The following is a 25319-nucleotide window of genomic DNA, read 5'->3' on the forward strand; positions in this document are numbered from 1 at the left end:
ATCTGTCAGTTGGTGTCATTTCACTCTAACCTGCCCCAAAGAGATATATTAACAAGACCCTGGTGTACCCTCACTTTCTGGGGTGTGTTATAACAGCAATGATCTTTGGAACAACTATATTTTCACCCAAAAGACTGACCTATCTACAGACACTGTTGTTTGTCATCAGTTAAAAAAAAAAATGTAGCCAGGAAATAAATCTGCCAGGTTTAAATCTGTCAGACAGAGGAAGGCTGCTCCAGCAGAGAGGATGGAGGGAGGGTTCCTCCCTCTGGAAACTTGAGAGAAGGGAGTGAATTTTCCTGACATTTTAGAAAGGAATGTTGTTAGGACTTACCTTTGGCAGAGGTTCACAGAGGTTTCAGTCCATCCATGGTTTTCAGTGCCCCAAGAAGGACACATGCTTTTCTGATGGAGAAGATGAGAGGATGCAGCCCTCTATGATGCTATTTCAACTGTGAAGGTTATATAATTCCCCATTTAGTCTTCTGGGGAGTCCCAATGAGACATACTCTTCATTCTGAGATGATTTCTCAACACTCCAGCTTCCACTATGGACCAAGCTTGCCTTAGCATTTTCAAATCCTTTCCCGCATTCTGTCCAATGGTACTTCCCTTTTCCCATAGATCAGCTTACTCACCTCCCTGTGTGCAGTCAGATCAGCTAACTAGTAAATCAGTCAGATCTCTGACCTTTCAGTTGCAGATGTTACTTTTTCTCCCCAGTCCTTACCAGTGCACTTAGTCATGCAAGTTGTACCACCAGCTCTGTTGACGTGAGAGCTCGCACGTTTGCCCAGCTGGTTCAGGGTTGTCATCACTCTTTTAAATTGTTCCCTACATTAGGCTGAGTCACACTAATTTAGCCACTTCCACTTAATTTTTATCTGGCAAGTGTGTGTGGCTAAATGCTTATCTTCCTTTTAAAACGCTGTTCCTTAGGTTTTGTTTCTGAGGAACCATAGAATCATAGAATTGTTTGGGTTGGAATGGACCTCAAAGGTTATCTCATTGCAACTGCCCTGCCATGGGCAGGGACACCTTCCCCTAGACCACAGTGCTTCAAGCTCCAACCAAACCGGCATTGAATACTTCCAGGAGTGGTGAGTCCACAACCTCTATGGACAACCTGCTCCTGTGATTTACCACCCTCAGGAAAGAATTTATTCAAATATATCCAATTTAAATCTACCACCTTTCAACTTAAAGCCATTGCCTTATCTCACATAGATGTACCAATACCTTCAGGAGAACTTGCTAAAGAGGTGTTTTTCTCTGAAAGCCATCCCTTCTGCTGGGTGAAATGCTAACATTGATCATCTCCTATTAGATCAGACCTGTAATTACATGGCTGAGTTTTGGACATGTCCTTTGAACATAAAGATTAGCCAAATCAGGAAAATTTGTTGTCAACAGGTCAGTAAAGAAGGCTGCTAAACCTGAAAAGGATATGTCAGTGTGGTGAAGATGGACTGCAGTCAGACTTGAGATCTTTTTGCTTCATTTACAGATAAAATCAGACTTGCTTTAATAGAATGACTGCCCTCAAAATGGATGGAAAGCATACTAAGGTCTATTCAGTATTACTGGTTTAAAAGCACTGTATCATTTCCAAAACATGTCATAGGAAAAACTACAGCAACTTGAAAAATATAGGACAAATAGTTGTTGAAAAGACCTGAAAAAAAAACCAAAAAAAAGGAAAGAAGAATTTCCTTGGATACTGTACCTCACAAACTTGAACAATGAATCAACATCTAAGAATAAAGTATCTCAAATGCAAAACTTCACTATTAGAAAATGATAAGCCCAAGTCTTCTATGAAACACAGAAATGTAGAGGCAGTATGTAATTTATTTACTTCCTCAATATTTTCTCACACAAAATTCAGAGTAGCTCAGTCTGGAAGTAACTTTATCACAATTCTCCATGAGTAAGAGTACAATACTCTTGAACAGGAAAGAAATTAAAGTACTTATTAAAGCAGAACCACAATTTCAGATTGATGCTTATCATCTTTCTAGGAATAATCAGGTATATGTCATTGTAATTTAAATGGCAAAGGAATTCTGTAATGAAGAATTTTATGTCTTTTCTGCTGAGATGTTTTTTATCTAGACAAATCAAGTTCAGCTATTATTATTTTCAGTTAAAAAGAAATACACTCTGATAAAACGTCTCCCTTACGCTGTTCATTTGCACCCAGAAAGAATCAATTTCTTTTCACAGAGTCTATAATGAGCACAGGATCATGTAACTAAATTATAGGTGAATACAATATGCAGTTTTAATCTACACTTTCAAAATAGATCACATCTTTGAAGTCTTGTTTAACTTCCACTGTATGGAGCTTTAATTCTGGGAAAAAATACTAAATATTAAAATAAAATAAACTATTAAAATAAAATAAAATCTAGGATTAGGAGCTAAAAATGTAGCTAAAAACTTTTATCTAAATCTGATATAGAAATTGGCTGGATAGAAACCATCTAGCACAGTTTTGAGTATTAAAAAGTAGGTATTCTTTATTGCAGCATGCTGGTCATCCCGAGGGTATTTCCTCTTATCGAGTGTGCTGCGTTATCAGGCGAGCAGAGATTGTATCATACACACTGATTACACATTCATTAGATATCCCCACCTTCTTGATTTTATTTTATATAATCACACCCCTTATGTCCTTACGTCCTTCTTTGGGCTCTGTTTTCAATGCCTGGTGTCTTTTTTAGGTGGCTGTTCCTCAATCTCTGCATTTGAGTAAGCACACTATAGTTCTGCATAACTTCTGCTTTGTCAATCTTGCAGAGGTGGGCCGGCATCCTGATTGCATTTTACATGATTTCTGTCTGCCTAAGTTACATCCTTTATCTATTTCTCCAAGGCTGTGTTGTTCTGTTCTACCGTCCTTGATAAGAGTAAGATGCTGTTCTGTTCTACTGTCTTTATTAAGTTAGGAAAATGCTGTTCTGCCTTACTGTTCTTATCAAAACTATTTCCAATTTTCAACTTTTCAAACAATTTGTTGTACACAGAGAAAAAGGCTGAGGTGAAATGTTAACACCACAATAAATATCCACTTTGGTAGGAGACAGGATTTAGGTTTCAAATTGTAGTAGACTCCATCTCCCATGTGGATTATTGCCTGATAAAATGCTCTGAGAAATAAACTTTTTTTTTTTTTTTTTCCTGCAATGAATATATTAACCATGTCGTTTATTTGTAGTTTTCTGTAGCTTTATTGCCCCAACCTGGGAGAAAGACCTTGTTTATTCCATGAATTTTACATGTGCCCATTCCTGAAGCCTCCCTCTGGATGACATCCCCTCCCTCTAATGCAACAACAGCACCACTCAGCCTGGTGCCATCCACAAGCTCACTGAAGGGTGCCCTTGATCCCACTGGCCATGGCGCTGCTGAGGAGGTAAAATAGTGCTCAACCAAGCATGGACCTTTGTGGGACAGCACTCCTTACTGATTTCCTCTTGAGCACTGAGGCACTGACTCTGTCTTTGGATGAGCCCATCCAGCCATCTAACCATCCATCTGTCAAACCGATGTCTCTCCAACCTAGTGGCAAGACCAATGAGGGGCACCATATCAGAGGACTTAACAGGAGGGATTTACATGGGGATGATTTGAAATTGAGTTTGAAATGTGTGAGTAGAAATGTGGTTTAGAGTTTAATGCATGGAATGACCCAAGGCTGCTACTTACAGAAAATTTTCCTTCTGAAATTAAGGTGTGTTTTTTAAGTATTTGCAAGGGTGGGGGGGTGGAATTAAAGCAGAATAAAACACACACAAACCAAATAACAAAATGTGTAAATAAGGGATGACTGAGTGCCATCAAGAAGTAAAATTATCCCCTCAAAAATCTCCAAATGGCCTTCATCTCTTGTGTAGGCAATGCCTTCCTGCTTTCCAGGCCCAGTGAGTAATCAGCCCCTGTTACTCGGTAAGATTCTCAAAGTGGCCACATGGTGGTAGCCTATGATCAGGCACAAACAAGCTAAACCATGAAAATAAAGGAAATGAGGAGGAAAATTAATACTTGTAAACAGAAATAAATGTCTGCATGAGTCATCACCACGCAGTGAGGACCTGAGCTTTAATTCATCTTTTAGGTATTGTGATATCCAGAACAAGACTGCCAAGTGTACCTACTGGATAGCCCTATACTGAGATATGCTGTGTTTGAGCTCTGCCCTCTTAAAGTCAAATTCGTATCTAGCAAACTTCTGCTTACACTTTCCTTCCTGTTTCTTGATACCTCACATAAAGGTGACTGGTTTAAAATAGATTAGACGAGAGGAAGAATATCAGAAATGAATTAAAGGTTCTCTTTTGATAATTAACCTCTTCATTACTTTAACTGCAATGTTCACTCTTGGCATTAACTATGAGGAAGACTAAATGCAAACTGTGGAATTCTTGTGCTTTAAATTAAAGGCTATAAATCTATTCATATAGAAGTTGTAAAATTATTCTGGTTTTAAGAAGAATACAGATTGACTCAAAAAGTCTGTGGTAAAATGGGCTGGTCTTGAAAAGGATGCCTTTTGACAACTCTGGCATGCAACTGCCCTCCCTTCCATTAAGCAAATCAAATTAAATCATCCTTCAGACTGCACAGCAGCTAAGGAGAAAGTCCTCAGGTTGTCTGGCTTGGTGAAATCATCCACGTCTAGGTCAAGCACTGATTATGAAACTCTAATTGAAAAGACTGGGATGCTTGTGTAGCATTCCAAATCCTCTGCAGAGGTGATCTAGGGTATAATCATGAAGTTTTACATTCCATACAATTAATTAAATTGCCTACATTGAAACTGGTAGAATGTTGTTTACTCTGTATATATATATATATTGAAGATTCCAACTTTTCTAATCTTTATGAAAAAAATTATTAAGTAAAATTACTTGAAAATTAATTAAGACTTTTAGTCCAGCTCAGTTTCAGGTAACATAATTCACTGTGGCAGTTCCACCATCATCCAGCTTCTCTAGTGCTGGGACTCAGGGTTCCAAGAATAATTCTGTTCTGAGAACAGAACAGAGTCCAGTTTCAAGAATTATAGGAAATGAGTAGTTACAAAAGTTTTGGTATTATCACAGTCTTCCAGCAGACCTCTTTCAATTCCTCTACCGAGAGCAATCAGAAGTCCTTACTTCTGCAGGTCCTGAAATGAAATGTCATAGCAGGGTACATGATAATGTCCTGCTGTTTACTCTATGAATAAATTTGAGGAATTGAGACCTAAAGAAGAGGAAATATCTCAAGAACCATCCCATACCTAGTCCTCCTCTGCCCAGAAGAGCAACAAGAACAATGACTGTTGGGAATGAAGATGTACAAGATTCAGACAAACAGAAGGAGAACAGATTTTATATTATTTACCACTCTACCAGTGAGATATAACTACCAAAGAGAAGTACACTCAATGAACATTATAAATAATTTAATTTAAATGCTGTTTTAATTTAAATGCTTTAATTTTAATGCATTTTCCTGATAAAAAATACTTAAAGATTAGGAAGACTGGGGGCTCTGTACTCAGACTGCTATGGACTACATGAAAAAGCAGGTTCTGTGCTTCTCAGTTCCAGGACACCAGCACAGACAAGTGACATACTGCTAATTTGGTACACTCGGGACATTTCATACATACAGAAACTTTCCCTGATCTGCGCCTTGAATTCACCCACCCCAGAAAAACGTGTACACAAAGCAGAAAGGTTGTTGAGACTGGTGACATGGTTTGTTACCCACCTATGGGGAATGAGGCTGGCTAGTGCAAAGCTGGGAGCAGCTCCTCTGCAGGCCAGAGCAGGGGGCTGATGCTCCTGTACAGGGCAGCATCCCTAAGCAATAAGCAGAAAACAGTGGCGTGGCTTGAGGCAATGATACCTGACCTACACCTGAGCCAGAAGGAAAACCTGAGTTCATCTACCCTTCAGGTGGTGCCCTGTACAATCCTCTGTATGAAAAATGTGTGACAGAAATGACTGAAAATTATGTGAATCAAGAAATGAAGAGGGTGCCCCTCTGTTGTGACCTATTTGTCTCCCAAGGCAGGGAGTGAGCCTGCTTCTCCCCATGGTTTAACGGAAGTAAGGATAAGGGAAATGAGGCAATGAAATCACATTGCCAAAGCATGCAAAAACCAAGGCAAAGTCATAGTTTCTATCCTTTTTGTTCTCCATTACTCTAAGAACCAAAGGGAAACAGGTCTTCAAGGAGGAGGTAGGTTTAATTTTGTCGGTTTTTCTTTTCTATTTTCTTTTCTGTTTCTCTTTTACTTAATTACAAAGGAGCTAGGCAAGGAAATACTGAGTTTTGTCATTTCTGCTAGTTTAAATGTTAAAATAACTGTGATGGATGAATAGGGACTACCTGATAGCAAGTGCCTGCTTCACTCTGATGAATGTCTTAACCAGTATTTTGATGGTATACTTTTTATAAAATATTAAAATAATTGTGTCTATATTTTAAAGTTTGCAGTGTTTCCAGTGTTACTGGCCTCATCCACATAGCAGTATTTTTTAAGCTAAACCTGAATTACTGAATTGGAGAGCCTGTGTCACTTTCTCCTGAAAATACAATCAAATTGGAAACGTTTGGATTTTAGGTCTTTCCATCCATAGAGTAAAATCACTAAATGGAGTGAACTCTTTTAGGACTACCGCATTTAGACACCAGTAGAATGGAAGTATGTCAGTGTCCTTTCTCTTTCATGATTTTAATACTTTAGAAGATTTTGTATACACAATTCCCTGAAAATGCTGCAGGAATGCAGGCATAATTTTGCCTTCATAGCACATCCAACATGGAAGCATATTTTCATATTTTCATTTCATATTTTCCAACTGACAAAAATATCTTTCAAACTCTTTCAGAGTCAAAGCTGGGAAATGAACCTCAGAGGTCTAGTGTAATGTACTGTACTCAACACAGAGTTGAGTTCCCCTTAACAGAAAATAGTCCTATTAAAAACAAAGTATAAGTATTGGGGGATTTTTTGGAGTTTCTCATCTAAACACCTCTCCAAACAGCCTAGATGAGGTTAGACACAGCAGTAGCATTTCAGCTTCTGAACTCATAACTACCCCTCTGGAAGGGTGTTAGGGTTCAGGCATCTCTGAGAAATAACTTGTGCTGTAGCACAGATTCTAGCAGCAGCCACTTTTCATAGAAACTTTATAAACAACTTGACAAGAAGGAAACAATTTCACACAGAAATACTTTAGTTTTCCTAAAGATTTTCATCAATAATATGCACAGGAACTATTTGAGATGTAAAAGGAAGTTTGAAAACTTCCTGGGAAAAATAATACTGTTCTTCCACTGGAACAGTTTTTCTAAAGAGAAGCAGCACATGATACTTGCACAGGTATAAGAATGAAGAGAAAAAGGCATTTTCAATTTTAACTTTTCAATGAAGAAAATAATAGTGGCAGTATTTTTGTTTAGTAATTATGTGTGAATTCCAGATGATGCAAGAAAGGAAAGGAACAAGTCCTCTTGGATTTAGCTGACAAAGGTGGATAGCTCAGAATTAGAGAGATTCCTCTGGGCTATTTGTTTGGTGAATGACAAAAAAATAAATTTAGTAAAGCTTTCATTCATCTTGTACTAGACTAGATTGAATAAAATGTGTCTAAAGTAGCTGTTTTTTTTCCAGATAGTGTTAAGGCAGTATAGAATTACTGGTTCCCCTATGAGCATCTATACAGCTTTTCAGTATGGGTGAGACAAACTCCACCTCACACCTAACAGCATCTTCATAGTTAGGTTGAAAGGTTAAAGTAATTGAATTATTTATTTTTTTGTTTGTTTTTTAATTTCCAATATCAAGTATGTTATTTAACATCTTTTATAAAGCATCTGATCGATTATGTCTAAGAGTCAAGAGTTTATGCATTTTTTTAACTGAAGAATCAGTGAATAAAAGTAAAAAATTCTGTTGGGCTCAAGACCCAAAGGTGAGATCCTGTCCTTCCCTGCTAGTAATGCCACTAACCACAAGTGTTTGCAGAGTCACATTTTCTTCTCTCTGATGTTTTTCCGAAGCTAAGGTGCCTACATTGTTTCTGATGTCTGCCCAAGAGATGGAGATCATCTAAGTTGACAAAATAGACATAAATAAACAAGCAAACAAAAAAAGATAAATTAAAGCACTCTGTGTACTTGAAATAGTGGATTTTATGCAGTTGTGTGCAATCATTGTCACATCTCAGTTAAGTATCTTACCTTCTTTATGAAAAGGATGTGAAAGATTTTAAATATATCTAAAGATAGTAAAATATGTTATTTGTTTCTGAGAAAAAGGGTGCTTCAGAGGATATTAACATACTTGCATATGTATTTTACTATCATCAGATAATACAGGAGGCAGTTCAGATGGATGAGTACTATACAGAGAAACTAAACTGGTTTTTGCATTAGAACTCACAGATAAGACTGATAAGCATATTTTTATAATACACTTGCATTTTTTAAGGAAATGCAAGTGTATTATAAAAATAAAAAATATGTAAGTGACAAATATGGAGCATTTCAAATAGGAGTGGTTAAGCAAAAAGACACCAGAAAAACTTAGCTAGTCCTTAGTATAAACTGGAGGCAGAAAAATATCAGTATCTCTTTGAAATAATGTGAGATGAAAGTGTCATGAATACTTAGATCTATTCCAGGTATTGCTAAAAATAAAAAGGTAACACTGACAGTGTTGGATGAATAGAGTATGCTCAAAAATAATCCTTACAGAAAGGGTAGTGGTATTTATATATTTTGCTACGTTTTCTTTGGCATAACCACAGAAATATGAACAAAGAAAAAATTAAAAATAAATTCCCTAAAACCTTGGGAAAATGGTCCAGTCAGCAACAGGTATTATAGAGAGACTCATATTCACAGCATATGCCTGAATATTTCCTTTGCTGTTGAACACTTCAACTGCTTGTTGGCCCACACAGGAACCAGGCTGTGAACTGATTTAAAATCAGAATAACCTGTTTTTTCTTTAGATTTACAACATTGCTAAAGGCTTGAAGAAGCTAATCTCTCTAAGACCCTTGCACAGCACCTGTGATCATACTTCAGACTGCTGCATTTACCCAGCAATTTCTTCATGGGAAGACAATTTCTCTATTTGTTTTGTAAATGAGGAAGTGAAGTGCACAGACTGGGTTGGCCCTGGGTCATAAAGTGAATCTGTGGCAGACCAGAGATCTGATCCAAACTCACCATTACCTCATCACAGTACTGTAATCACTGAACTCTTAAAAATAGTTTGTTAAATATACATAAACTTACACATAAATTGGGTGTGAAAAACCCTATGCTGAGAGCTTTGATACCTCTAGTGACCAAGTATGGGTCAGTGTTTATTAAAGCTACAGAAATAGTTTAGGCAACTCTTCTCTTAGTTGCTAGCCCACACTGTCATCTCAGATGAGCTTGTTCCACTACTTCTGATAGAGGATGAAAAAAAATAAACAACCAAAAAGAAGAAAAAAAAAACAACACAAAAACCACAAAAAAACCCAAAACAAAACAAAACAAAACACTACTGAGAGGAGGATTAGTTGTAAAGATGATCACTTGTTCGAAACTATTCACTACAGGGCCCTACAAGAAGTGACATTAGTCAAGGGGGCAGGATGGAATCATGCAGGATCGATGAAGGATGGGAAAGGACAGGGCATGCTTAGGCTGACACTGCCATTGGAAAAAAAAAAGCTGCTGAACCAAGCACTTGAAAAAGTTTCAGCCTTCCTTCTGGAAGAGAAAAATATTTCTAGAAATCCAGGAGCACTCTGACAAGTTTGTCTTTAAAAATTCCTCTTTTTTTTCCAAAGATGTAAGAATCAGATTTGGAGATTTAGGGCTAACTAGAGAGGTGCATGCAAAGCTCGTGTGTGTGGTGCTTAAACTCAATGAATATGGGTTGGATTGGTCTTGGAGAGCTGTGGCCCAGTCCTTCAATTCACAATGACAGCTGTTGAGGTACTGAATGTTATTATTTCCTGTTGGAGATATCACCTTTTGGTAGGGGAAGAACACACAAGGAATTCATTCAGGTTGTGAGTTAACTTAAGCAAGCTATAAACTTCTGCTTAAGCTTTGTCCTGATTTTACACTAATTATATGGATATTCAAACCTGTTTCTGTCAAATTCAGTGTTAATAAGATTCTCCCTATCCTTGAATTCAAAGTACTGGAAGAGATTAACAGCCAGTTTCAATTCCTAATTGAAAAATGTATCGTTCTCTCTTTGAAATTGCACCACTTGTGCAGGAATTAGCTTCAGGAAGCTAAGCAGTGTCAGGGTTAGATTGTAACCAGCCAGTTGTCACACTGAAGAAAGTGGTGGACATCACATTTAAATTATTAGGGCTTTATAACCACGATTCAGAGCACTTAAGCACAGCAGAAAGAATTTTGCCATCCTGCTCATGGCTGTGGAATTTACAATCCACTGTAGACTGGGCCTCAGCTAAACAGGAGATCTAAACAGAGGACACCACAGTGACTGTCTCTGTAATTAACTCCCACTAAGTCCCTATGCTTGAGTTGATTAAAAACTCAGTTAAAACCCAGTCACATCTATGGCTTCTGGAACAATGATCGATAATCCTCATGGCTCAACACAAGTAAAATCACTGCAAATTTCAAGTAAGGACAAAACCACAAGATTGAAATGATATACAGTTGGATTTGCCAAGCAAGTAGTTAAAAAATGACTAAATGACCTCACAAAGATCTGTGTTATTTGAGCAGTTATTCAGTCTTTCTGCAGAGTGGAAATGGGATCTTTCTGTGTTTGCAGGCATGAATGGGACAGCCATTGAAAATTTTGTCTGTGTCATTTTTAATGTTTCCTTCATGAACTGTACCTGGCATGTGGGCAGGACTGCTACAGAGGATACCCAATATTTCCTGTACTGGAGGCCCTCAGAGTAAGTAGGTCTGCTTGAATATTGGGAATTTTGATTTGTGGTTGGACATGTGACATTTTCTTTTTTTTTTAATACAATATTTCATGTAAAGGAATGAAGATGTCACAGAATGCCAAAATTACGTCAAAGATAACTGTGGAAGGCACACAGGATGTCGATTTCAAAACGTGACAATAGAAAATAAATATGCTTATTTCCTGGTAAATGTGTCCAGAAGCGGACAAAACATTCAGTCATATGAGAAGAAGATATGGCTGTACCAAATTGGTAAGCAATTTTTGTTTATTTTATTTCCAGTTATATGTTAAAAGAATTATGAATTCATCCCTGGGAAAAAACATACATTTTAAAAATACTGTTCCTCATAATAGGTTTGGGGTTTGTTTTTTTTTTTTTTTCCTTTTTCTCAGTCCTAAAGTCCAAAAATTGATAAAAACTAATGAATACAGAAACAATCTGGAATTATAGGTCAGAAAATTTTGAACATTTCAGTCAAATATTTATTCTCTGAGAGAAAGGTACCATCTTTTAGAATTAACTAGCTAAGGATTCCTGAGTGGGACTATCTAGATGTTGATCTTATTATATTATAATGCTGTTCCTCCACATTATGAAAAGAACCAGTTACCTTAATGCTGTGACCAAAAACTTCCTTTTTTTTAAGGGAAGAATGCTAATAAAAAATTCTGTTTAGTTTGAATACAGTATTTAAAAAAAAAAAAACCTTAAACCAAATAAATTGAACCAAACCTGCATAAATCATATGCTGAATTCAGTAAAATGTAATAAGTGGCTTGTGTTTTAGTTTCCCTTACTGTTGCAGCTGGTGTTCCAGGCCACTCAACTGAAATATTAAATTAGGGGGTCCTGCTTCAGAATATGGGGACAATATAGAAATTCTGATAAAGTTGAATTACATATTTTTAGATCAGTTGCTTGAACATCTACATATATTTAAAAATGGCAGAGTGAAGAGAGCTGTTACTAATGAATAGTATTTCTGATTATATTATTGTAGAAAAACTCACCCCTCCATTAAATGTCACAGTGAACTGTACAGAAGCTTCTCATAGTTGCAATATTTGGTGGCAACCACCTCGCACAAGTCATGTGAAAAAAAGTAGTTGTTTCAAATATGAAATTGCCATAGAAAACAAGGTAAGAATAATTATGACATTTAAGAGTGGTTTTTTTTGTCTCTATTTCCACACATAACGCCATACAACCAGCACTCTGTTCTCATCCTCTCCTTTTGAAAGCTTGGATGAATATGGAAAGTAATATTACATCCTTCAAAAGTAAAGTTCAAAATATTTCTCAGAATATTTGTGAACTTCTTGTTCCAACAGTAAAAAATTAAAAATAAAAAAAGGAGACATAACTTAGTCAAATTTAATGTTTAAGAATGCAAAATATACACAGTAAAAAAAAATGGAAAAAACATTGTCCAAGTTTATTCATAAATTTTAGATACTTTTTTTTAACAATTAAAATGTAAACATGTTATCAACTTAAGCCTATTTCTTTTGTTATTTAGTGCTTTGTTATTCAGTTCTGAAATAAAATTTAAGTGGTACAATATTCCAGAGCATCAGTGGGGAGAACAAAACCACTCAGTGGAAAAAAAGCTTAAATTTCACAATCTTTAAAAGAAGGCATTTTAAATATTACATAAACCTTTTCTTTATGAAAATCAAACTTTCATGAGAGAAGACCCTTTATTATATAGTAACAAAAATAATAATCCTAAAAATTAAACTTTTCTCTTGTTGCTAGGCTGATGTTGAGAAAAAAATCAAAACTGCATCTAAAAGAGTAAGTCTGTATTAATCTTACATTTATGCTGTATGAAATTACTTCTGTATTAACCAAATTGGTTTGGTTTCACACTACCTGTTTCAATGTACTACACATGCTCATAATTCATAAGGTTTCTAAATCTGAAGTTTAAAACTGTTGTTTATAAAACTTGGTACAAAAACACCCACACATGTGGAATTTGACATTACTTCACATAATCTTCCATTTTACATTCTTTTTTACTTCCTACCAGATTCACATATACGTATAAACACGAATCATGATTCTGTGTAACACAAAAAATGTGAAGAATTTTTTTCTTTTTTAATACTATCTGGAAAGGATTGAGATGTAACAGGCAAGAAAATATTACCTCAAAGACTAAACCAATATAAAGATGGCAGGGAAAAAAAAAGTCAAGTTTTTACTTCTGTAAAATCTGGCTATCGAACTCTACTTCAGTTTTGAAAACATCCACTGTAATGAACAGATCATTAGATAATTTTTTCCCCTAAAGTCCCATTGCTTAGCAAATTCTAAGGAGCCAGGGAAGCATACAGCAAATTTCATCTTCATATTACTCAATGATTAAAATCAAAAAAGAGGAACTAAGATGAAACAATACTAAGGGATATTTCACTAATTATTTCGCTCTAGCCTGGCCACAGAAACATTATATAAATACAAAATAAACAATATTATCATAATTATATAAAAATAATAGCAAAATTCTCATTCTACTTATTTTGCATTTAGGAAGAAATCGTTGAAAATAATTCCTACCTCTATGAAAGCTTCAGCTCAGGTAAAAAGTACAGCATCAGAATCAGAGCAACAGACGCGGGCTTTTGTTTAGTAAGCCCAGACTGGGGAGAGTGGAGTACGCCTGTGGAGTTTGGTAAGAATAAAAATCCCCTCCTTGACTATGTTCAGTTATTACCTGTCTGCCTCATTTTTTACTTCATGCTTACAGATGTAAACACATTGATAATTGAATATTAATTTGTTTGGACAAAGAGAGTTGAAGAATTGCCATATCTCTTAATCTTAGGGAGTTCTCCAGTCATTCTTGGGAGACAGTTCTTCTTGCACGGGGAGAGTGAATGAAGCAGAACTTTTTGAGCTCTGTTGCCAGCTGTTTACTTCTCCAATCCTTGATCCTGACTATATAAACTCCTTTTTCCTGCTGTTGCTCTCTGCCACCTCAGATATTTAAATACTCTGCAGGACTCAGGTCCTCAGGTATCAGGTTCCTGTGGACAGTCCACAAACTGTTCAGCCATTCTATTCCTTTGCATGCTGCAGGGCAGTGAAGTGCTGAGCTAAAGAAGTCATCCCTTCATACAGTGTTTGACACCCTGATGCAAAACAGGTTGCATCATATCATTCATGTCCTGTGATGCTAACCAACACTTTGACGATTGCTTGATTTTCAGGAACACAACTTACACCTACTTCATCATATATGCTATTTCTGATACCAGGGCTGGCAGCAGGTCTCACATTTTTCATCTGCATGACAGTGTAAGCCTTATTTCTTGTGCAAAATTTTTATTCTGTAGTTGAAATAACACTTTTTTTTCCCCGGCAGAAAATTTCTGGCTTCTTTTTAAAAGGAGAAAAGGGAGGGAGAAAATTGACACTGAGCTACACTAGGAATAATCGGCTAGATGTTCCTCAAGTGTGCTTTATATACTTCTGATTCCCAACTTTCTTATCCTTGATATATATCATATTAATATAATCACTTGATTATATTAATCAAGTGATTAATATAACACAATGCTTTCCAATACTGGTACAAGTCCTGATATCAGCACCTCTTTCCTACCATCAGACCCTGTAATGTAGATGTGTGCTACATGAAATTTTTTCCATGTTTTGACATTTTTTTTCCACATACTCAAAAAAGCAACTTCTTATGAAGTCTTAGTAAGTCATAAAATAAATTATTGTCGTCCAAACTCTGGACAACAAAATTATAGCATTGTATTCAGCCTATGTAATTTTTAGCTACTTTGGAATTAGAAGGACACTACTTATGTCTCAGAGAAATAAAATAGTACCTCAGGAACATTATTATATAGTATGTGTTCATGCATTTGCAAACTAAGTCTTTTTTTCACCAAAACTTTTTGTCACTGTAAAAGGGCTTATTTGAAAAAAACATCAGCTTCGGTACCACAGCCAAGAGACCCATTCCATGAGCCCTCTCCAGTGGCCTTCCAGGTATGCTTCATGCTCTAAATTTTATGCCCTAAATGTAAAAATTTAGTCTCAAATCTATGACCTAACTGTCAGAAAGATGCACACAAGCAAGAATCAATTTTCTTTCTTGTTCATGTTCTTGGAATATGGAGAAAGTCCATCTGCAAATTACTTGTTTTACCTTTTCCATTATGAAATAATTGTCATCTGTCTACCTAGGGCATTGGACAAAATACAGCTTCACCCTGCTCTCCCTATAAACCATATGCTGTCACTAAAATAATGCTGAGCATAAGTTTCTCAGCACAATAACAATGCAGAATCAGTCAGGGAGAGAAGGGATCTTCAGTAGTTTTGCCATGTTAGTATTTGGTAATGATGCTGAAGGAGGTAGAAGTTTCTTGGGTATGGTAAGCAAGAAAATAGAGCAGAATGTTGAGAGGTGCTAAATTATGTGGAATGCTGGAATGACTCATGAGAAGGAACAGACAAACACTGAAGGAACTGCCCTTCTAGAGAGTATGTTTGCTGCAATTTGTAAAGTCTTTAGGTTGGCTACAGGCAAGTCTGGCAGACAAAATTTGTCTGCAGGAACACACTGAATTACTGGTGAGCCTTCATAAATCCTTTTTATTTTTCTTCCTCCATCATGTTAAATTTTCTATGCTTTAAAAGATGATTTTCCCAGCTTTTTAGTTGAAAAGTCTTTGTTCTTTGGAAGCTATATGGAGGGAAGATCTAGTCATGTCTACTTTGGTCTTCTAATTGTCAGAGTCCTGCTACAGGTGTTATACAATAAATAACAAATTTGAATAACAGGAGATTAATAAGGCATGACCTTGTGACTAATCTCATGCATGAAACACTAACAAAATGTTATATTCTTCCTTTACTAGACAGAATATATGAATCTATTAAAAAAACAAGAAACTGAAGAAATAATAGATATTGAAGAAGTGATGGAATGCAAGTGAAATGAGAAACTTGTTTTTTTTCAAGCACATACACCTTGTTGGCAAAAATTAAGAAGTTTTTCATAGTCTCTCACTCCTGGAAGCAGGGAGAAGAGCACTGTCTGTAGAGACAATTCCCCAAGATCTTATCTCTAAAAGCCTCCATGTATTTGGTTGCATTTTCTATGAACAGTTAAGTTTTGAATATTTCTGTTTTTTATTGAGATGAATATCACAGCATTTCATTAAAAAAAAAAAAAAATTCAGTATTGCTTTGGAAGTTATACAATTTTTCAACACCATGCAAAAGAATAAGAACAACCAAACTTAAGGGGTTTATTCAGGATCTCCATTGGTTTAATGTCTTGAAAAATGTACAGCCTTTCTGAAATTGTGATCACAAATAAAATTTGACATCTGTATGAATGTCCACTGTATGAAGGTCAGCCAAGCCTCTTAAGAAAAATCACTTGCTCATAAAAAGTGAGCACTATTAAAGAGTTCAGGATAGTTTTCCCAGAACTCTATTTGTTGCCTCCCATTTTTCATCCCTTCCTTCTGTGTTAGATGAAAAAATTAATATATGATTGCTAACAGGTAGCAGATGTACACGGGTATATGTATTGAGTGGGAAATGTTGGAAATTGAACTTTTGAACTCTCCAGCAGAAGTCTGCCACTTGCTAATTGCAAAAGTTACAAGTTAGCTGTGTGCTTTTATAACATCTGGATGAAACAGAAGCATAACAGCCTGAATCCTCCAATTAATAAGGAGATATGAGAGAAAACCCTCAATTTCGAAGCTAATAACATATTCTGACCTTCCAGTTGCATGAAATTCAATATGAGTCAGTCCCACCCTGGCAGCCAGGAGGGCCAACCTTGTCCTAAGCTACATCAAACACAGCATGGCCAGCTGGGCAAGGGAGGGGATTGTCCTGCTCTGCTCTGGAGCAGCCTCACCTCAAGTCCAGTGTGAAGTTTTGGTTACCACAACATAAGATATAAAGCCATTGGAGAGAGTCCAAAGAAGGGATGGCTACAAAGATGGTGGAGGGCCTTAAGGAGAAGCTGTATGAGAAACAGCTGAAGTCATTTGGTCTGTTCAGCCTGGAGGAGACTGAGGGGAGACCTCATTGCAGTCAAAAACTTCCTCGAGAGGGAAAGCAGAAAGGCAGGCACTGATCATTCTTTGGTGACCAGTGACAGGACCCAAGGGAATGGTCTGAAGCTGTGTCAAGAGAGGCTTATCTTGGGTATTAAGAGAATGTGGTGGTGAAGAGGGTGGTTGGGCACTGGAACAGCTTGCCAGGGAAGTAGTCTCAGCACCAGCCTGACAGAGTTCAAGCAGCATTTGGACAACACTCTCAGACACATGGTGTGACTCTTGGGGCTGTCCTGAGCAGGTCTGAAAGCTGAACTCAATGACCCTTGGGGGTCATTTCCAACTCAGGCTATGATTCTATAATTCCATCAAGTCTCAAGATGGTTAAAGTGATCTCATAAAATCCTATTATGGAAAATAAAGTCCTCTCAGTGATAAAATTCCACTAGACCAGGTTACTGTCAAGAGATCAATGTTGGAACTAAATTTTACTGTGATTGTGTTTCTAAATGAGCTTTCAATAAGACCTTATTTTTATTTTCTTTTTAAAACAGAACCAGGGAAGGACCCTTCTACTTAAGTTATAATTGCCAAAAGATAAAAGCACCTGCATTAAGTAGGAAAACTAAAGCCAAGACTCATTGTAATCCAAGGACAATTAAACAGATCCAGTCTACTGGATCCTCTCCATCCTGTTTGGCACAGAGCTGATCATGGTCATTGGTGCACCCCTTACATCCCCATTGCTTTCATTGTGAAAGCTGCTGAGACAGAAAAATCATTAAGAACACTTGTTCACTACCAGCACACTAATGAGAAAACCATAAATCATATCCATGAAACAATGGAGGTGGTAGTAGGTGTGGTACTAAAGTATGACTTTGCTATCCCTGGGCAAAGACCCCAAAATCAGTAGGAAAGGATGGTCAGGCTTTAGAATCTATTAACTAAATGCCTTGGATGCTCCAGGAGGTCCTTTATTCTGGTCTCCTATGGCTATTCCTCTATTCTAGGCTAAAGACTAGAAAGTTCTTGCTGCAAGGAAACAATTGGGGTTCTTGTTTGTATTTTTGTGACATACACAAAAGCTACAACACATCAGTACAGCAAAACACCAAACAGTTCTTGTGAACACTCCTATTTTTTTGGAGCAATAAATTATTCTTCCAGGTTTGTGACTTTTAAGAAATGTTGGTTTGATACTGTTTCTGCAACAACCTCACTCCCTGTAGAACCAAAAGTCTGTAAACAGCCCTAGTGTCTCTCCCCAGGTTTCTCTTCTCTCCTTTACTCTTTTTTTCTCTTTCTCTTTCTCATTTCTCATTTTGCTTCCAGCTCCCAGGGAATAGCAAGGCAACTCAAGTTTTCTGGTCTCTGAAAAATGACAGATTTTGGAAGCATCCTCAGTAGCACCCTCTTTACATGGGAATTTTTAAAATGTGTTTCATTTATTTGCATTTTTGAAAGCCTTAGGTAAGAAGTTTCCCTAAATATAGACAAGAAAAGAAATCCCTTGGGTAGAACAGCTCCCTTTTCTGCAAAAACACTACTGTCCTTCTGGGCTGTTTGGATTGTTCTGCTGTATTAATTCCAGTTGAAAAGCAAAGCAGCCAAATCCCAAAAACCTCAAACTTCTTCACTGTTTCAGAGATACATAATGTGAGAGAGCACACAGAAACACACTGCTTCCCTGCTGCTTTCGCTGCAGGCTCAAGAGGTCTTCAGAGTGGGAGCATGGAAAAGCAGGCAAATGAAAATTCTGACTTCCTTAATTTTCCAGAGTCCCATTTGACTCTCCATGACACTTCTTATGGCTCTGATTTTATCACTTGGGTACTTTTCACTACCTTTCTCCATGAAACTCAGTATGTTACCACCACAAAATTGTTTACTTCCAAAGATCAGGACACAATAAACTGTAGGGTTTTACACTCTTTGTGATCAGAAGTCCTTTCTTATGTCTTCACAGCACAGTCAGTGTTCAAAAAACGATGCACACAGTTAGGTAAGGAATTCATTTAACCTGGAATTACAGTGAAACTTCTGAGAATGGACTGCTTTTACCTCTGAATAAGTATCATGGGCTCAGACCTGATGTCCAAGCTTTCATTTGCTTTGTCTGTTGGCATCTATAATGTGGTAGGGGTAGTCATAGTGATTCTCACCAAAATGAGATGCTCATTTGACTAAATCTGCTTTTAAGGTAGAATATCCACCTATACATATGTGCTTGTCATTCCCACCCTTTTTCTCACAGATATGCTTCAGAAAAACTTTGTCATACTTTTATTCTCTACTAGCATATGAAAAGAGTGAACATCCATGAATTGGTCCTTATAGAGCCAACATTGCCTTAGATCTTTACCTCTGAAACCACAAAAGACCAGGCACAAAAGACCTGTTGATTCTCTCATGGTTCTTGATTCTATGGATGACTGGAGTTTTTGAAGTTCTGGATGCTTAAAGTGAGTTCTTCATCTCCTCAGTTAACACTGTAACCCTAAGTTATTAACAGATGAGATTAAATGCATGAGCACAACCACAGAGTGCCACTTAATTCATTGGTTCTTTTTTCATGCCTTGCTCTATGCTTTTAGTACCACATGTGAGCAGAAGTGAGATAGGTTTGTTTTTGGTTTCTTTTTTTTTTTGTGGTTGAGAATAATTTTGAGAAACAGTTTCCAATATGATGAGTAGACTTGCTTCACTTCACCTGTTCACTTTTTATACTACACGTGCTGAGGAAAAGAAAGCATGTCAGACATGCACTTTGTGGTGTTGGCTGGGCCCAGCAACAACTCAGTATAACTAATATTTACAATCAACATGAGATAATGAACCCAGAAAATGACTGCTTCTAGCTCATCAGTCACCAGTCCCACTACAGCCAGACCCAGGAAGCAGAAATAGTCATGAGCCCAGGCATTTCTGGGTCTCCAGAAGGTAAGCCCTCTTTGTCTCCAAGGAAAGACAGCACTGTGCTACCTTCAGCTTCCTCTCTAGGACATAACTGTATCCTAATTATGTATGAATAGTATGATATATAAGAACTACTGCTCATATGGTTAAATCATTCCATATGTCCAAAAAGGAGCTATAGGATTGGAATGGCATCGGGATTTCAATAAAGGGAGTTCCTGGAGCATCCTGGGAGACTGTTAGGCAACAAGTGAATTTTTCCATATATAGTAGCCAAGAAATAGGAGTGTTAGAGAAGTGCATGGACTGTCATCTTTCCTACAAGTTTCTAACTCCAAGCAGGAAGGTTCTGCGTGTTTTTAAGAAGAAAATGTTGATATATCCTGGTGTTTGAAAAATTTCATATTTTCTAGTGATGCTTCAATTTCAATGTGAAGAAATGAAATTACTTTACATGGATTTTAAACCTCTGTATTAAGCAAGTTACACTGTCCTCTGTGAAACAAATCCTTTCAGGGTATAAAGGAGCTCTTGATGTTTTATACTGTTTATAATAACCCTCCTCTTTAGGTAATGCACAGCTGTGACCCAAGAAGGTAACAATTGCTCAACAGCAGGGCCTGGAGTGACTATTTGTAGTTGGATGCTTACAACCTGCAACTTTTTTTAGTGGTGGTTTGCAGTTTGGCCATTTTCACATTGGGAGAAATGGATTGAGGACAAACCCACACCACACTTTTTAGTAATGTTATATCTTACTTGTAGACATAATATCCAAGACTTTAAATCCCCTTTTTCCTTCTGCTCAAACACTTAACAGTTTACATTGTCATTTCCCTGGGAACCCCCTCAAACCTGGCTATCCCTACCCAGTCCCCAGAGCTTCCCCCACCCTGCCCAGAGCCCAGGACCCCACATCAGCCCCCTGGATCCATCAGCCCCTGCCCAGTGATAACACAGCAGGGACAGTCTCCGGGTTCCCACAGCCCTGGCCTGCCAAGGGCCCACCCTCAGGCCCATGAGCCATCCCAGGCTCCAGGGAGGTGCCTGGTGGTCCAGGATGGGGGTGCCCTGGGTCCACAGCTGCCCTGATCTGGGCTGGAGATGGTAGTTAGGTGTGGGCTGGGACTGCCAGACCTCACCCTGATGCCCTCCATGGAGAATCCCCCAGAGATGGATTTTATGGAGAGATGCTTTGTACTTCTCAGTACTGTTTAGAGCTAGAGAGAAATAACTGTAAAAGTAAATATTTTTATGCACTTTCAGGATTCCCAAACACCAGCATAGTTTCATGCTACAAAAGGGGAAATTTAACCAGCTAACTTCTTGTTCATGTTATAAGAAGTCCCAAGTTGGGCAATTACAACATTTGCTATGAATCAGGGAGGAAGTGATGAACATTAATTTTGCAACATTTCCGATGCTAGGATAGTTCCCCAAAACACAAGCAGCAAGGGAGACAGCCCTATTTATAGTTATACAGCCTTTTAAAATACAGTCTTTCCATCTTCTCTGAATCTGAAGACTATAATAGAAAGATAAACGAGGTAAAGACATTTTGAAATAAAAGGTAGGTCCATCTTCTTCTTTCCAGCTGTTTTGTTTGCTGAGGAATTTACTGAGTCTCTAAGGAAGTCTAAGACTGGAGGGGGTGTCTGGATGTCCCAGACAAAATCTAAAAATCTGTAAGAGGAATACATGGGACTAAGTTGAATGAAGTTTTTTTACAAATAAAGTACCTGCTGCATGCTAAGAAAGATCCTAGACACAATTTTGATTCTTTACTGGGTTTGATACTGAAATTTTAGAAATGAGAAACTGTTCCACAATCATAGAATCATACTCACAGAATGGAGTTCAGAATGGGTTGGAGAGGACCTTGAAGATCATTTAGTTCCAACCCCTCCAGGAACATGTTCCAGTACAGCTGGTTGCTCTATGCCCCAACAAACCCAGCCTTGAATACTTCCAAGGATAGTGCACCCAGGCTTCTCTGGGCAACCTGTTCCATTGCCTCAGTGCCCTCACAGTAAAGGTTTTCTTCCTTGGATCTGATCTACATCCTTGAAAGCGCATGAACTAACACCCTCAGCAAACTTACCATATTCGACATTGGGTAACTTGAGTTGATGTTACTGTGACCTATTTTGACATTTTCTGCTTGCTGCTATTTACCCACTTGCCTGACATCCATTCATCCCTAACTTTTGTATATAACAGATAGAAAAACAATCTTTAGACCTTAAAATAGCAGCCATCCAATGTTTGTCTATAAAGTTTATGCAGTGCTTCTGAAATTGCCAGATTTTTTTCCCCACACAAATTGTTTTGTTGCATCTATAATCACACCTTTGGAGGATCTGTCCATAGAAAATTCTTCATTGAATCTGTCAGGGCAAAGATCTTTCAGTGTTAGCAAACAAAATGAAATGAGTCATTCCTTAACCAAGGAATAACCAGCTGGAGTCTAACATATCTATGTGTGTGCCATGATCCTCCAGCTTGGAGCAGTCACATGAGTTTTCCTCATCATGGATATTCCTGTGTTTGCAGGCATGAATGGATCAGCCATTGAAAACTTCTCCTGTGTGATTTATAACATTTTCCTCATGAACTGCACTTGGCAGGCAGGAAGGGAAGCTCCAGCAGACACACAGTATTTTCTCTACTGGCAGAAGTCAAGGTAAGGAGGTCTCTTTGGTCCAGGGAGTTCTGAATTCTCATTGCACACATCACAGTGCCCATGTTTAACTAAAATACTTTGCTGTGTGCAGAGATGAAGAGGAGATGGAGTGCGAGCTTTACATCAAAGATGAAAATTGCAGAAATGTGGGATGTATCTTCCAAAACGTGAGCATAGGGACTGAAAAAGCTTATTTCCTGGTGAATGGGTCTAGCAAAGACTCCCTGATCCAGTTCTATGATGAGTACATTGACCTGTATAAAATTGGTAAGTAAAATATTTATTTCAGATTTATTTTAATTATTTTAAGAAAATAGTAGAACAATTATCTCTGAGAAGGAGCCATGTACCATGTCTCACCTAGACTTGAGAGTAAGAGACTGTGGTCTCCTCAAGAAAACCTATACCCCAAGGAAAAGACTAAGAGGGGAAGTAAATCAGAAAGCTCCACAACCACATTCTGCCTCAGATTCTTTAGCGATCTACCCTTATGGCTTTTAGGTTTTTCTCAAGCAAGGTCCACAGGACTTAAAAAAACTGTTCTTTCCCCTGCTGACCTTTCAGTGATGGCCAAATACTTTCCAACAGAGGAGAGAGGAGACCTTTTAGAAGTTTACCTGAGCACTGATTTCTGCTTTTCATTTCCAGTGCAGATGAAATACAGGGCACCATACCCTGGAGTAAATGAGTTAACACACATACAGCATACCTTCCCATGTGGTGCTGTACTTGAAAACATCCTCTGCAGTTACTTTTACTGTGGCAAAGTCTCATTGGAAATGTCACACCGGTTTTGGTATTGTGCTCAAAAATTGAACAAAAAAAGGCTTCATTCTATAAGAGGAAATTGAGGTGTAGTGTCACTCCTGGCAGATAAAACAAGATTGTTCTTTGACCAAGAACCCCATCACAAACAGGCCAGGCCTCTCCCTAAACACTGCTGAGAAGTAGTAGTCTAGCTGATACTAAACTTTCCTGTATCAGCCTTTTGTCACCCTGTCTGCTATGATTGCCTGTCTTTTGCTGTTCCAATAACCAGGTCATTGGCAATGATCAAAATATAAAGGCCCTCATACTTTTGCTTGCATCTGTAAAGTGAGGGGTGATACATGAAGTTGGCTAGACTATTAAAAATGGATTGTGTTTCTTAAATTTGTATGGCTATTTCTTTTGCAAGGAGGGAATAAACTGCATCATTGCAACAGATAGAAAGCAACACCGTCAGGTCACAGGAGCATCATGAAGAGGCTTAGAGAAAAAAAGAAAAGATCTTTGGATTTCTTACTTTAGGGATAGCAGCAGCTAGTTCATCTGCAGTACAAATGAGTATCATTCCTCATAGAGGTGTTACTTGCAATTTCACTCTCTTTCAACAAATCAAAAGGAGATCAAGTGATTTTAATTATTTGAATTCTTGGTTATATAATTTCAGAAAAACTCATGCCTCCATCAAATATCACAGTCAACTGTGATGAAATTAAAAATGATTGCATAATTCAATGGCAACGACCCCAAATAAGTCATTCTGACAAAGACTTGTGTTTTAAATATGAAATTAGCATAAAGTATAAGGTAAGAATGTCTTCACTTATGCTTACATTAATTCATATGTTTGCATTTACCAATACACATGCGTGAAAAGAAAGTGTCTCTCTTCTATGATATGGCCTTCCCCATACATAGCACCTTATTCCTTTGTGACTACAATTTTCAGGTCCATATGCTATCCTGCTATGCCATTCTGAATTATTTTATTTTTTTTTAATCTCTACTCCCTTGAGTAAGATACTGCTGGAGTGACACTGGATTCCTGGGACAATTCCAGAGGAGAAGCATGGTTAATCAAGTTTCAAATATATCATACCTTTGTCTGTGGCAGCACTCAGAGAAGGCACTTCTTTCACTAAAACCTTTTTAGTTGCCCTGGATTGGACTCTTTCCAATGGAGACTGGATCTCTGTGGAAGGGCCAAGCTGGGCTTTAAATAGTGAAAAGAGAAATGTGCATTCACTCAACAATTAACTCCACTGAGTTAATGGAAGAGAATTAAATTTCTCCATATATGAAATGCAAATATCTTATCCAGGTATAAGCATCCCACCAGTTGAAGATTTATAATGACAAATAAAAGGAAAATAAACGTGAGAGAAAGCAGAGAGGCAGTATGATTAAGGACAGGTTAGTGAGGGGGTGACCTTGACTTTACAAGTCTTTTGGCAGCAACAGGGAAGGAGATTGCCGTGTTCCACTGCATGCGTAGATGTAAAACCACTGCGGCAGAATTGCATCAAAAGGCCACAGGGTGGCAGACAGACACTACAAAGGAAAAATCTGCCTGAACTACAACGCGATTTGACCACCCACTTTGTGGCTGATTGAAGGCACTCCCTAGGCATTTCTGAAATACGGAGTTTCTTAGTCTGGGTTGGGTTTATTATTTCACAGATGAGCTTTTTTTGCAAGACCAACTAACTGCCATGAAACAACATTACTTGTCTGAATCACTTGGCTGTTGTAATGAAGAAACCTTATTGAAAACTCAGTGTGACACTGGAATAAAAGTCTATTGCTGTAAAGCAATACATACTTTATAATAATTTTTAATATACGTAATGCTCAAGTTATAAGGAATACTCAGTTCACAGCTTGTCTGAATTTTCTAGCTTTTTTCATCATCATTAGCGGTTTTCACCT

The 25319-nt window shown here is 37.7% G+C and overlaps 1 protein-coding gene across 5 annotated transcripts in view; it reads left to right on the forward strand.

The window, feature by feature from the left end:
* The window catches only part of LOC107201450 (interleukin-5 receptor subunit alpha-like), a 44676-nt gene that overhangs the window by 10127 nt on the left and 9230 nt on the right, over nt 1-25319 (forward strand). Inside the window, exons 1-9 of one of the 5 annotated variants that reach the window (XM_033513768.1) lie at nt 6135-6240; nt 10829-10962; nt 11050-11225; nt 11977-12116; nt 12735-12773; nt 13515-13656; nt 22496-22625; nt 22717-22892; nt 24058-24197. In XM_033513768.1, coding sequence (XP_033369659.1) covers nt 10901-10962; nt 11050-11225; nt 11977-12116; nt 12735-12773; nt 13515-13656; nt 22496-22625; nt 22717-22892; nt 24058-24197 — 1005 coding nt within the window. In that variant the 5' untranslated portion in view covers nt 6135-6240; nt 10829-10900. Of the gene's footprint in view, nt 1-6134; nt 6241-10828; nt 10963-11049; nt 11226-11976; nt 12117-12734; nt 12774-13514; nt 13657-22495; nt 22626-22716; nt 22893-24057; nt 24198-25319 lie in introns of those variants that run through there. The other 4 variants (XM_015620721.2, XM_033513759.1, XM_033513773.1 and 1 more) reach the window with 4 other exon arrangements.

This window comes from Parus major, chromosome 1 (assembly GCF_001522545.3).
Source record: "Parus major isolate Abel chromosome 1, Parus_major1.1, whole genome shotgun sequence".
In the NCBI taxonomy this organism is placed as follows: domain Eukaryota; kingdom Metazoa; phylum Chordata; class Aves; order Passeriformes; family Paridae; genus Parus; species Parus major.